General features: G+C 46.8%; 1 protein-coding gene across 4 annotated transcripts in view; it reads left to right on the forward strand.

Moving 5' to 3' along the window:
• Positions 1-14,242, forward strand: part of RBFOX2 (RNA binding fox-1 homolog 2) — a 168,090-nt gene that overhangs the window by 22,327 nt on the left and 131,521 nt on the right. For 3 of the 4 annotated variants that reach the window (XR_007708433.1, XM_035551921.2, XM_035551922.2), the window contains exon 2: positions 12,534-12,584. The exons of the other annotated variant lie outside the window; for it this stretch is intronic. Coding sequence is in view for 2 of the 3 variants with exons in the window: in XM_035551921.2 (XP_035407814.1) it covers positions 12,534-12,584 (51 nt within the window). In the remaining variant the exon portion in view is untranslated. The remainder of the gene's footprint in view (positions 1-12,533; positions 12,585-14,242) is intronic. 4 annotated transcript variants of the gene reach the window in all.

Raw genomic sequence — 14,242 nt, forward strand, 5'->3', positions numbered from 1 at the left:
AAACAGGGCGATCCCTTTTCCTGGCAGCATCATCTTGAGGTTGGCTTAATCTGGCTCTAAAAACCATGCTCTTAGAAGAAGGTGTTTCATATCACTGTGTAGCTCAAGAGGGCCGAGGCTTAATCTCTTTACACCTGGGCCGAGCAGTTGTTACCAAGTGTGCAGCAAGAAGGAACAAGTAGAGCTGAATTCATGGGGCTGCAATGAGAGCGCTGAATACAAATGCTGGCTGCGTTTACAAAGAAACCTTGAAAGAACAAAACAAAAAAGGCAATGGTACTTTGGCACGGTTTGAAACTTTGACTAGCCCTCCTGTCTGCTTCTTGTCGTGGTTCCTTTGGTCTGCTCTGGTTCAGGAGACTGCTGCACTGACACTTTCTCTACCTAATTTAAGATGTTTGTGTGTGGTGGGAGGGTAGCTCCCTTTTTTGTTTCCTTCACATGGATGTGCCGCATAGGAAGAAATGCGATGCGGTGATTTCGGGAGCTGAGTGTTTTCAGATCTCTGCTGTTCTGCATTTCATCTCTAGACTTGGGGAGGGAGATGGAACTTCTTAATGCAAATAAGTCTCCCGGGACTGCACACGGGAGAGGTTTTTAGACTAAATTGTGAAGGAAACAAGATTTACGTGAATGTGCCGTGATAATCCCTTCCCACGCGTGCATGCTTGCGAACCAAGTGGTAATTTCCATCGCATTTACAAGTTGGTAGAATTGCAATGCTGCCACACTCCTAAAAGCTTTGTGGAAAAAATGGAGACGGGGTCGGGGAGACCTTGAGGGAAAGGCGGTCGGGATCGGGGGTTATGCTCCTGGTCCGGCTCCTGCACGAGACGTGCTGGGGGCTGTGGTTAGTGCTGCAGGAGGCCTGGCTAGTCCGAGGGCACGGGTCTGTGAGGAACTAGTTTGGGTTAGCTCCTTTGCTGGACCAGCAGCTGGTTTATGGCATTGTCTCGCAGGCAGGGAGTGGATGGGGCTTTGATGCCTTTGTGTGGTGCTCGCAGGAATGTGCGGTTCCGGGGCGTTGATTCCTCTGGGGGGTGCGTGTCTCTTTCCAGTGGCTTTAGGCGATCTGTAGAGGCAATAGGGTGGAGCTGAGGCTCTCTGAGGAGGCTGTCCGCTGTTTCTGAGGACTTCCTGGACTCTAACGGACCTTTAAGCTGTTAAAATGAGAGAGAAACGCACTGCAGGATTGCGGGGTGCTGCAGGCAAGAGCTGTGTCCGTGTCCTGCCTGGTCAGCAGACGTAGGCCTCGCAGGGTGCAGCAGCCTGGTGTTTCAGCGCTGCCATGGCCACAAAGGCCTCTGACACCTGCCTTGATCTATCCAGGGCTTGACCTCTTGTTTAATTGCAGTCTTATTTTTGTGGTTGATGGCTGCATTTAAACTCGGGCTGTACAATAATGGTATAAGAATATCCAGTGCCTGAGACTGCTGGCAGTCTCTCACTTCATTTTTCCATTAATACATAAGGTTCTTGGCCTTTCGGGGTGGAATACGAGCAGCAGCAGCTTTTCCCTTATAAGCAGGACTCGTGCTCTGATCTGGGCCAAACGTAAGAATTCACACCCCTTACAGACACCTCTCTGGATAACTGTGCTCTCCGCAGTAACACGATCTTTCTTAGGAACGCCTTCAGAGCGGCTTGCCTCGTGTCTGCGTGCAACGAAATGGGAACAACTTACTGTAACTCCCTCCTTTTGTCCCTCTAGCAGGGCTGGGTTTTGTTTTGTTTTTCATCTTCCTTTCTTTGCAGAGTGCTCTCCAAACTTTTTGGATGCGGCCTTCCGAATGAAGGGCAGGTCTTTCCTCCTTTCTCTTAAAGTTTCGAAACAGAGCATCTACTGAAACTCCTCTCAGAACTAGCCTAGAGGAGGTGTCCTTCTGGGAGGGAAGGAGGCTCATGGCTTAATGTGCCCTTCCTCCTCATTTTAACCCCTTTCTCCCTCTGATTATTGTCTGCACTGTGACGCTTTGTTTTTCCCTTAAAGCAAGGACAAGCTGGGCTGGGGCATTGGCTACAGTCTGCCACACTGGGCAACTTGTCTAGGATGGGTGTTTCTGGTGACTTAGGCAGGATTTCTCTCTTTCATGTGTTTGGCAGAGAGGCATGGCCACATCTACCATGCTGGCGTCTCAGGGCAGCTGTGTTTAGCTGTGTTAGTTAGCTTTGCAGGAGCAGCGAGGAGGTTTGTATAAAAAGTGGATTCCAAGGAGTCCTCGGTTAGCGGTTGCGAAAACCTGTTATTTTAAGACTTCTTATTTTTATGAATTGTCCTGATTATAGAGGGCCTTGGCGTGTGGCCACATCTCGTCCAGCCTGCCTGCGGCCCATAAAGAGTTGGCACTGGGTTATAGGGTGGATGTGAGACGAAAAGCAAAGGCGTGTTTTCTGTAGTGCAACGGCATTGTGTTGTAGCAGGAATCAGTCATGTTACTCTTCGTATGTAATTGCTTAATTGGGATGTTGAAAGGTTAGCTTTGATTTTGTTTTGATATGTTTCTACGTTTTTGTAGGCAAGCGTGTAGCACTTGGGTGTCTAATTAGAGGAAAAACCCTGAAAAATGCTGATGTGTGGGAGAGAGGCGAATAAAGGTAAAGGCAAGGAAGGAAGGGTAGGAGCCCCGCGGGCTTTACTTGGTTGTGGAGGTGGCAGCCGCTACAAGCTGTGTGCAGGGGCGTACCTCTGTAATAAACCGTTCCTGGGTGATTTACTCTGGTAAAATTCAACAGTCCTGACCTCTCCTTTTCCCTTTTGAAATACCAGCACGTGTCATTTAGGCGACAGACAACCTCTTTGTCTCCAGAGCATGTGCTGAGGCCCGGGCGGGCTGTGGCAGCCCTTCAGGGTGGAAGCTGCTCCTCCTGTCCGGGGCCCCCACGATTCCTGGTACCCCCGAGGCAGAGGGGGAGCATTTCCCTAAGGGTGTGCTCTGCATTGATGTCTTCCTTTCCTCTTCAGAGGGGATTAAAGCTCATGCATGCCTCTCAAGTATTTGTCGGCATCCCTCCTGTTGGGGGATATTCTAGCTGCAGAGGGACTGGGTGCCCAAGCCAGTCTCGTTAGGCATGATTAGTGCCCTGGGTACTCTTTCACAGTGCTGCTCATGAAACATTGTGCTGCCCGGATGCTGGGGGGGTTGGATCTTCCCATGCCCCTTGCGATGCCACCTTGGGACACCTATAGTGAGCAGGGAGAGCTGCTGCATGTGTGTGGGTTTCCTTCTCCATTATGGATGCCCTTTTGTTCACTGCTGTTGCAGGGAGAGGAGCTTTCCAGGAGGGGGATGAAGGGGCCAGGCTTAATGGTCTTAAGAGTGATTTTTTTTTTTTTTTTTTTTTGAGGGAAGGCCTGGGAGTTGTTTCTCTCTAACTGTTTCCAGATGGTGCTGCTGGAACACAAAGATTACCAGTGTGTTTGGGATGGCGATGACTGAGACCCCCCCCACCCCCAGTGCTTCCTGTGCAGCTCCACAATCGTGCAGGCTTAATCAGAACCAGCCGTGGCCGCGGGGCTCGGATGAAGCCCGCCTTTTCTTCACCCTGAGTCCCGCTGCCTGCATCCCCTGGGCTTATTTTTAACCCCTCAACATTCCAGCTCTGGCCCTTCTGGCTTATGCCCTTCTCCTGGGCTGACCAGTGGCTGCAGGCACCGGTATCCGGGAGATGGAGCTGTGATTGCCTGGGCAATCCTAGCAATGATGTGTGTGGGGAAGAAAAGCCGGTTTGTAAAGCAAACCTGGGAAAATCATTTCTGTAGCTATCTAGGGCAGCTTATGCAATCAGGTCAGGATGTCCAGGGCACAGAAAACTTATCTTGCACCTATTAGCCTCCAGGACTTTTGGTATACAGCATGATTTTGGCCAAATCATGTGCTGTTGTGCCACTCTTTTTCGTGCCAATTTCCCTAGAAGTAAGGCAGATTTAATTTTATGTTGCAGCCTCTTCACAGCCAACCAAAAAATTAGTTTCAGCCTTCTCTTCTGAAGGTAATATAACAACTATAATTTCTTTCTGCAAAGTAAGAGTAGACCTCTTTCCTTTTAGCCTCTGAGCAACAATCTCTGAATATCTGCAAAATCAACCAACAAGTTTGTGATCCGCTGGCTTCCCTTCTGCGTCTGAGATTTGTCTTCTCCCTTGCTCTGTTTACTTCCATATTTTCCATCCTGTGGTTCTGAGAAAGCAGGGGCAGTGAAGCTGTCTGCTAAGGCAGAACTCTTTCGTTCTCTTTACCTTGCAAAAGCTTACAGCTGTCGTGTTAGAGCAAGCTGGATTTTCATGCCATGGGCGTGTTGCCTTCTAATGAGTGGCTTAGCATGTGTGAAATGCTTCCTCAGCTGCATGTGGTAATTGTGGCATGCAAAGGTGCCCCCACTGCTGGATTTTAAAGCCTTACTAGGAGCCCTGTTCGGTTCCTGTTGAGTAGGAGTGGAAGGGAAGATGAGCTGCCATTTTAAAATGCTTCTGCCTACTAAAAGAGGGAAATCAATATTCTGTGCTATTGACTTCTGTGCATGCAGATTGTCCTTGTCTTTGCTGGATCATAGACGTCACGCTGTGCACAGTATTCCCAGGGGCTTTAACTTGCACTGGATCTATTGTTGCCAGCATAGGTCATGGAGCAGCAGAGGCAGGCTGTATTTCCTTTATGCCCGGAGCAGTATGAAGATGCTGCCTTATGTCATCCAAAAAAAGTGTACACTTTCAACATTTAAATTACTTAAATTACATTAAATTACATTAAATTAATGAAATCTCATCTCTTTGAGAAGCTGAAAACACCCCTTGGCTGATCTGGAAGATGAAAACCTGGTTGGTGGAAAGCGGATTCTAACCTTCAGAAAGCCACTTCGATTATTCAAAAAGAAAAAAAGAAAAGTCAGAGGAGAATCTGAATTGTTATAAATCTCAGTAATATGCTTCGATTTTAGCTCTTCCATTTTAGCTGCGGAAGTGCTTTCTGTGTATGAAAGTCTCCATTCTGCAAAATTACAGATGTCTGTATTGTAATGTCATATAGATGCTGTCAGCTTAAAACCCACACGTGTATTTGTAAACTTCTTGAATACTATGTTTTTAAGACTCAAAAGTTTAAATGCTGTCTTTATGTATGGTTTGGTCAAACATATGTGTGTGCATTTAGTTCTGCAGCTTCTGCTCTACCAGCTAATTGCTGTTCCTTAGTATATGCAGGATTTCTCCAATCAGAAGTGCCCCAAGGTTGAAGCTATGAAGATATATATTTTGAATGAGTATGATTAAAAACATGACTTTAAGAAGCAGAAATCATGGGGCTGTTTTTTTTTTGGGGGGGGGAGCGGGGGGGAAGAGGTCAGGGAGTTAAGCTTTTACTTTTATTTGGGATCCATCTGTAGCTGTAGGATTTGGTAAGGGAAGCTAGGAAGACAGGAGGAAATGCCGTGGTAAAGCAAGGAATAGCAAAGATGTGGTAATGCCTCCTTCTGGCCAGAAAATCGCACCAATTTTGGGTGATTTCACCATTGCTTTGTTCATTGTGCTCCCCTGAAACTCACCCTGTTTTGTCTTACTGTCTATCTCATAGGCTTGCCTGGCTAATTCCTCCAAACTATTCAAATTCTGATCAGGGCAGAAGGCTATTTTTATTAATCTGACATCACCTTCCTTTCTCGTCTACGCTATGTCACTGGGTAGCAAAACAACCTCGGGCTGGGTCTCTGCCTCGGAGAGTGCGTGTCTCTTGGCGTGCTGTTTCACAGCCTGCTTCCTGCTCGGGGAGCCCTGGCGGGACTGGGCTCCCTTCTGCTGGCCCCGACTCATGTCCTGCCTGCTGATTATGGCCAAGAAGGGAGTCTGGGAGCTCCGTGGCGAGTTACGGGCTACAGGGGACTCCGGGTTGTTGTACGGTGATCACAGAGGCGGGCGATGGGCTTGTAGGCTGCTAAAGCCTCTGCACCATGTGGGTCTGCAGCAGGGACTGTCTCCTCCTCATGCCTCTGTCTGCATCCCCTGGCTGTCCCCATGGCCATACAGTCAGCCAGGATAAGGAGCAGATTCAGCTGAAAGCACACAGGCAGAAAACTATATGGTTATTATTTTTTTATTTATCATCTGCCTCAGTTGCCTGACCCAACTCAGCGCGCAGGGAAAGTGAGTGCTTGTACTGGCACAAGGGAACCAAGGGGGGGAGGTGAGTGGCTGGGGCTGCCTCTTTTTATTTTATTTTCTCTATTTTTCCTGGCAGCATGTCTCAGCCTACCACCTTCGGCATGCCTTGAGTTGCGTCCCGATGGGAAGTGTGTGGCGAGACGGCCGCCACGCGGGGGAAATGCACGGCCCTCATGGCGCCGCTTCCCAGCCAAGTGCCCGGGGACGAGAGGGAAGGTCAAATACCTTTTCAGGCTGTTTTGGGAATCTCAAAAAACGCCTGTCCCAGGTGGAAGACCCCAGTGCTGCTCCCCAAGGGAGCCATGGCGCTGTGAGGAGGCAGGAGACCTGCTGCAGCCTCCTCCCACAAGGGGCAGCCTCGCTGCCTGCTCTCCCTTCCCACCCTCTCTGGCTCCTCCTGAAAATGCCATATTTTTAGGAAAAGGGGAAACCTTGCAGGGGGGGCCCAGCTGGAGGCTGCTGTTGCCGTGGCAACGGGGCCAGAATTCCAGGAAGGAAGAGGGCTCGGATGGGCCTCCGGCCTCCAGGCCCTGGGGATGCAAGGCCAGCCTCCGGGCCCTCGCGGCTGGAGCATGGCGCTGGTGGCGGTGCCCCTGGAGGTCCGTCTGTCCCTAGAGACACGGCCTCGGTAATTTGGGCGTGGAAAGATGGGGCCGTGCCAACCAGCACGAGTTTTCCGAGCGATCACAAGGACAGCAGTGCGCAGCCTACTTGGCGTGGTGCCTTTTATCAAAATCTTTTGTCAAAATTGCTTTGAGCCCCCCAAATACGCTCTATAATAAAAGAGGATGAGCAAGGAGTAAAGACTTAAGTCCTGTTACTCGCGTCTCCGTCAGCACGGGTTGTTGATGTCGGGACGCTAACGAGGAAGTGGATAAATGGAAGTCCTCTGCTGGATGACGTCTGCGTGGTTGGAGCCCGGCCAAAGCCGAGAACCAAATTTAATTGAAAGTGAAGACAGCTGAAGGGAAGTGTCCCACACTATAGATGCAGTTATTGGAACTGCAGAGTGATTAGCGAGAGCTATATATCAAATTAGGGTAAGTATCAAGGGAGAAGGGTGACATTAAGATCCATTTAAAAACTACTTTAGTTCAGTTTTTTTCATTAATAATCGGTAGTTCAGACGTAGATGCTGCTTTTCCCATTAATGTTATCCACAGATAATTTGAGGTAGGGAGACGGCACAAACAATCGGAGGCAAACTGACTGCATCAGATGCACTTGGGCAAAGAAACAGCTATTTTCTGTTTGCTTATATGCAGTGATCTGTACAGGGAAGGGTCTAATGAAGACATACCTGTTTTCCCAGGAGCTGGTAATAAGGTCAAGGTATTTACAGTTTTACTAGTGCACTGCCACAGGTGAAGTACTAAAATGCCTTTTTAGAGCTTGCCCCCCTCAAAGCCCAGATTTGCTGTCTTTTGTGCTATGCAAGATGTATAGCAAAAAGGACAGTGAAACCACTGAGCTGCGGAGAGGAGTGCTGGGATTTCTGCCTGGCTCACAAGCTTTACTTTTTCGCAGCTGTCACTTTCAGATTAATAGCTTAGTTGCCAGTTTTTTTGCAGCCTCTTTTTGTAAACATCTTATTCTCGGTGTTCTGGAAAAGTGGCTTCTGTTTGCCTAGCTCAAGTCTCTGATAAATGTGTAGCTTGTGCTATCTCACCACTTCAAAATCCCATTTTGCTTTCAGGAGGAACAAGTAACTTTTTGTCACCTTTATTTCGCTGCTCTGTGTAGCTCCAAGGTTTCTGGCTTCCCGGAGCTCTCCCTCTCTGTGTCTGTCCAAGACACCAGGCTGCTGTGCTGGTGGTAACTCCTGGGGGCAGCCAGAGCAGAGGGGAATGAGCTGTTCTCATCTACTGCTGTCATCGCCCAGACCCTGGGAGGTGGTTGTGAAACTTGAAAAAAATTGCATTAACTTCACTCTGAAGTTTTTCCCAGCACCGTCATGAAGCCAGGCATCCTGCAAACCCAGTGAAGAGAGATCACTTGGTCTCATTTCTGAGGCTGTCTTTGCAACCAAAAGGGCTCATTCAGTGCTTCGAGTTGAAGTTTGGATTCAACAGGAATTGATTCTCTGGCTGGAGAAATATGGATGAATTTACTGAGCTAATGGTTCCTAGTAGTGCAATTTTAACCTGCAGGCTTTAGGCTTAGTTTGGCAGTCAAGAGACAATTGCTAATCAGGCTTCTCTGATTGAGTCTAGCAAAATGACTCTGAGATGTAAAACTAATTTGTTCTGGGGTCAAGTTAGGTCAAAGAGAATTATTTCCTCTTTAAGCTAAATTTTAGCTTTACTTTTAAGGAACGGGTGAGGAGACTTTTAGACCTCTCATTATCCATTGCAGCTATGACATTTCTTCTAGATGATTGACTATGCTCCGGTCCTCTGTGGCCTTTCATAAGCCAGCAGAACGTGCAGAGCCAGTCATTTCTTACTGCTGTCCTGGCTGATGGAAAACTCCATCTGTTTTCAAGTTTTGTTGAGTTCAGTGATTTCTAAAATTTCTCAAGTTGAGAGAAAAAAACAGACATTGTCCAACCCCCCCCCCAAAAAAACAAAAAACAAAAAACAAAAAACCAAAGCAAAACAAAACCCACCCACAACAAAGTCCAAACCCTAACAGCGTCAAAGGCCGGGTGCTCTGCAGTGCAGGATCATCTCCTTTGCTCTTGAGTGATCGGCAGTCGGCCGTGCTGATCTTACTTCATGACCCAGGGGCTTGCACTTTGTGGCAGACCCTACTACTGCAAATGCCAGTGGAATTGAACTTGTGTTAATGACGCTGGGATATTCAAAGTTGGGGAATATTTGAAGTGAAGAGAGCATTTAAGGCTTAGTGGACTTGACTGAGTTGTGACTTTTATTCCTGTTAAATCCCCTTGGCCAGCCCAGAGAGACTGTTACCAGAGTACAGCAGCAATGCTCACATGTCCTATGGAAGTGTGGAAGCACGTGTGAGGTTGTCAGTACGGTTTGAATAAAATCACAACGTGAGCTGCAGAAATCTGATCTGCTGTATTATCATCTATTTTTCTCTCCTCTCTCTAAAGCAAATTGCAAGTACCTGAGAAATGCCTTTCAGTGGTAAACAAAGTAATGAAACATCCCGGTGGCAGCTTGATTTGATTTGGCAGGCTAGCGCTGCCTAACTCAATTTCTTTATGAACGTCTGGTTGCATGTTGGTAGCGAAAGAGAAAAGTAGTTGCCGGGAGAAATGGAGTTAGCTGGAGCTTCCCTCTCCCACCAGGCCATTAGGGGAAGGGGGAGTCCCTGCGTGCTTGAGGGCAGGGTATTTATCTGTGATAAATATTCCCCCCTTCTCTTTTCACTTCCATTTTGTGAGATTAGTTTTGTGTGCGTGCAGGTGGAGGAGATGCTGCTGTATCCCCAGTCTCAGCTGCCTCAGATCCCCTTTCTCTCTGGGTGTGTTGGACTGTCCTGTTCCAGTCGTGAGTTTAACTCCTTCACTTCTTGCTCCGTTTAGATTTCAACAAAAGCACGCCCCGTATGGAATAATCGTGCAGCAGGCCCCGGATTCACCATTAGTGACCTGTAAAATTGGCAGCGCTGGAGATTATTGGCGGGAGACGGTTTCCCTAGGCGCTCGCTGCCTTCTCTTGGAGAGCGAAGTTCAATTAGAGCAATGATATGCACAGCAGGGATTTTGCAAATAGCCCAGTACTTCGTGGCAGCGTTGCTGTACGAAAGGCAGAGATATCTTTGGCCCTTGTGTGACCTGACTGCTCCAGCTGCTACCCTCTTTCTAACCTCCACTTTTTCCAAGCTCTTGCTTCCTGAAGTAACCTTCTTTCACCTCTCCCTTTACCTTCTGTTGAAATGGTATCCCTCAAACATTTTTAGTTGCAGTTTGTGGGTTTTGTCCTCCAAAAAGCAAAGTAGGGTTTGCCAGCTGTGTTTTCTTTCTTCCTCGTAATTTTTTTTTTCTTCTTGTTTCTTTCAGACATCTTACAGAATGTCCGTACGTCTCTCTAGTCATCTTTCTCTTCCTTTTCACACTCTTGTGATTTGCTTGTACTTATAAAACCATTCTGTTTCTGGAGGTGATTTCTGTGCATCCAGGGCCTTTGGTTTCAGGAAACCCACAAAGTTTTTAGTTTTGTCTCTTTTCTGCCACTGCTTTGTGGTGACAGGTCCTTTCCTTAGTCCCTGATGTGTTGAAGACCAGCATCCTCAAAATAGCGATTTCTTTTTTCCTTTCTTCATTATTACTTTCTGCTTATGTTCACCGTCCATATCTTCAGCATCTGCAGTGGTACCTTCTCCACTTATTCCTTATTCACCGTGTGGAAACCTTCCTGGTTTCCAAGGTGTTGTTGAAAGAGATTGCTGGCACACGAGCATGTTTAAGGTACAGACCTTGCATACACGTGTACAACGTGCCGTTCAAACCAGACCTGGAATGATCTAGCAGGAGAAGAGAAATAGGAGGTGGACGTTTATTGCACTCATTTAGGTTGGTAAACTGTTGTGTGTGGGAGGAACAGCAATCAAAGTGTTTTCTTACAATGTGTACTTACACTGAGGATGCGGGGGGAGTAATAGCTGTGCATTTCCATCGTGATGTTGCTTGGTTTTTAATTAGGTTCACGGGTAAAACTCAGAAGCTAGGTTACACTGTAGTACCGCAGCTGTCAGTCTCCGCTTGCTTCTTCCAGCCTGAGTGTGCTTTCTGCTGTTTCTGTGTTCGTGGAGTTTTGTGCTTTACCTGCTTGTTGGCTGTCAGTGCTTGAGAAGAATGTACTCGCAGGGTGGTCAACTTAATGACTGTTAATCCCCCAAACCGGCTGCCAGGAGTTGTGCTGTCCTTGAAGCTCTCATACCGCCTGCGCTACCCGAGCTTAGCGTGAGAGCCTGGAGATGAAGTTTGATGTTTCCTGGCAAGTTTCCGCGGAGAATCCCCTGGGCAGGTCTGAGGTAAAAAGGAAGAGAGGGGAGGACAAATACAAATTTAAAATAGCATTGCTAGGCCCTGTATTGGATTATTTGCATCTTGCTTTTTCGAAGAAGTTGCACTTAAGTGTTCGTGTGTAAACTGAAATTATCCCCATGGTCGCATGCCCTGCAGAAGACTTCTCTCTGGTAGGAGCTGGCCACTTTGAGCTGAATAGCCCAGCAACACTAAAAGCAGAACCCAAAACATCTCAACCAAAACCCGTCGTAGGGTCTGAAGGTAGCTGGGATACATGATCGCTGTCAGCTGCAGGCCCAGCATATCTTTGCTTTTGATCATTTGGGATTGTTTTGCTGTGTTTTGTCAGGGTCTCTCCCCTCTGCAAGAGCTGCTGGAGAAAGCACAGGGCTGGCTTAGGAGTTCCTCCTTGTCAGCCATAACAAGAGATAGGAACGGACTTAAAAACTGATTGCGGAGGACTGCTGGCCTCCTTTCCTCCTAGCCCTCTGCAGGGAGGTGCTCACGGGTGAGGAGGGGTACCAGGGTGGAATTGAAATAGGCTTTGTCTGGTTTAGTTTAGTCTCTACCCAGGGAGGAAGATGCATGGGGCACCTGAGTGCCCTTTCCCTGTTTTGAATAGGGAGCATTGGAGGGAGAGAAACAGAGAAGAAATTAAGACGTAGAAATAAACAGAAATGAATGTTTAGAAATTATTATGAGCTGTGCTATCTTAATCTCCAACGCACTGCTAAAATAGAGGAGAATCTGGGGATTTCGTGGAGAAATTCCAGAAGTGCTGGAGGTTCACGTGCTCCAAAGAGCAGGGTGACAGGGCTGCCAGTAACACAAGGAGCGTAGGCTTAGGGTCCCTTCTGGGGTGAAGGAAGAAAATCTAAAGGATTGGTTTCCTATCGTGTGAGGTATTGTTCAGGCTTGCCAGGGTAATTGAAGTTACGCTGACTGCTTTTTAAGTTCACGTTAAACAATTAGTCTAGTTTTGAAAAGGGGAAAATTAACACTTTTATGGCTAATGTTTAGGGAAACATTTCGTCAGGACTGGCGAGGTGGGCAGCAGCTTCTGTAATTTCTTGTTCTATTTTGTTCAGTTTTCATGATGGTAAATGATGTTTGCATGTAAAAAATTCTTTGGAAAATTACAAGAATTATACACAACTGAAATTATAGGGGGTGAGGTAGGATTAGTTTATACTTATTTTATGGCTTTGATTTCTTTTTTTCTTTTCCTTCTGCACAACTTGGCATACAAAGGTGAAAATGAATCTTAGGTGTATTGGCTTACATGGATAATAGGAAGTTAGCAGAATGCTTTAATCTTGGCTCTTTCTTCCCCCCTTTCACGCAGGTTCTTCTTTTTGGTTGAGTTAAGACAGACCTATAATTCCTTGCTTTCCATTCCTTGTAACCACTACATTCAATCTTTGTTTTCTTGTCTTGCAGAACGAGCCTCTGACTTCAGGTTATCATGGATACCCAGCAAGAGACAATCAAGTAAGAGTTTGATTGCAGTAAATGTGTCTGCGTGAATCTGTACGCTTAGGGATGTTTTGTCCGATAGCTTCCTGACCATCTTGTTAAGGAGTGGAAATTTTGTTCTGTTGTGCAATGCTTGTGGAGATACATATGGTGAGCGGAATGCTTTTTAATGGCCTCCAGCACTATGTGGCAATGTGCCTAGTAAGGGGTTAAAAATGTTCCACATTACCAACGGCTCAGGAAATTCTTTATTCTTAAAAAATCTTGTAACATAAAATCCCTATCCTAAGCTCCCACTATATCTCCTCAGCGTTAATGAATGTAGATGTTCAGTGCCAGTGCATGCTTGGCCCTGTTTTATTGCGGTAATTCTAGCATCTGGGGAGCAAAACAACATTTACTTTTTGTGAGAGCCTGCTTTGCTAGCTTTGCCAGTGTGGTGGGGAATGACGTGCCCCATTGGGTTGTTTCTAGTGTCTGTGAACTTCTCTTGCCTTCCTTTCAAGTCCTTCAGGGCCCCTGCCCCTTGCTCTTATCCAGGATGTTCTCATTCTACAGCAGTAAAAAATTACACTGTTTAGTGCATTGCATCTGTAAGCATTCTCTCGCGTCCTAACAGAAGACAGAGAAATCCCAGTTGATGGATTTGTGCAAAGGAAGGAGGAGATGCTTTGGAACAAATGAAATTTAATGGATTACAAGATACAACTGTCACACATTAAATCTCCCTTCTTGGAATGGAGGGTTTTTTTTTTTCAGTTTTATGCACTGCTACTGCGAAGCAGGATATGAGCCAGTGTAACATGAGATTAATATGCAAAGAAAATCAATAATGCGTCACGTTTCAGTAATGAACAAACAGCAAAGCTAAAATCAAATTCTTTAATACTCAGGTACTCCTGTCTAAAGAAAGGGATTTTTATTCCGTCTTGGTGAGGCCTGTGTGTGTGTAGCAACAGCTCAAAGGGAGACGTTTTTACGAAGGTAGGGCAGTATACTGCAGCATCAGAAGTTGAAGAGCTTAAGCCTCTGGTGCTTGCAATGTGTGTATGAATTTCTGTATGGGGGGAGTTGCTCAGAATGTGCATTGGGATATACTAAACTGTTAACCAGCAGAAACAGATAATACGTGCTGCAGTGCTATGGGAGTTGGGTTCCTACTCTGTCCAGGCTAAGTAAGAAACACAACTTTTGAGAGCCAGAGCCAGTCCCAGGTCCTTAGGAATATTCCTATCTGCTTTCAGTTTTTCCATTCTGGTAGCACCGTCTGCACCGTATTTTGTGTTTTGCTGTTCCCATTTAGGGCTGGTTTGGGGTTGTCTTGGTGTTTCGTTTTGATGTCCTGCTTCACAAGTTTCCTCTTTTTCGTCCCTTAATAACTCTTCTGATGTGAAAGTCCAGAGCTGCTGTTGCTGACGGGTCGCCAGAGCAGCGGCGACAGGCACGGGAAGCTGTGCTATGGACTGGGCAGCTCCAGAGGGCTCTGTATGGGTGAGAAGGAAGGGATGGATGGATGTTAGCCGGTGTCCATATGTATTTCAGATGGAACGTAGCTTCACAGAGATTTCCCAGTGGGCAAACACCATCAGCAACACTTGGGTGTTTTCATTTTAGCAAATAGTTGTTTAAGATAAATAATTAAATCTCTTCTTGGTGACATCTTGATCTGTGGT

The sequence above is a fragment of the Cygnus atratus genome, chromosome 1, assembly GCF_013377495.2.
Source record: "Cygnus atratus isolate AKBS03 ecotype Queensland, Australia chromosome 1, CAtr_DNAZoo_HiC_assembly, whole genome shotgun sequence".
In the NCBI taxonomy this organism is placed as follows: domain Eukaryota; kingdom Metazoa; phylum Chordata; class Aves; order Anseriformes; family Anatidae; genus Cygnus; species Cygnus atratus.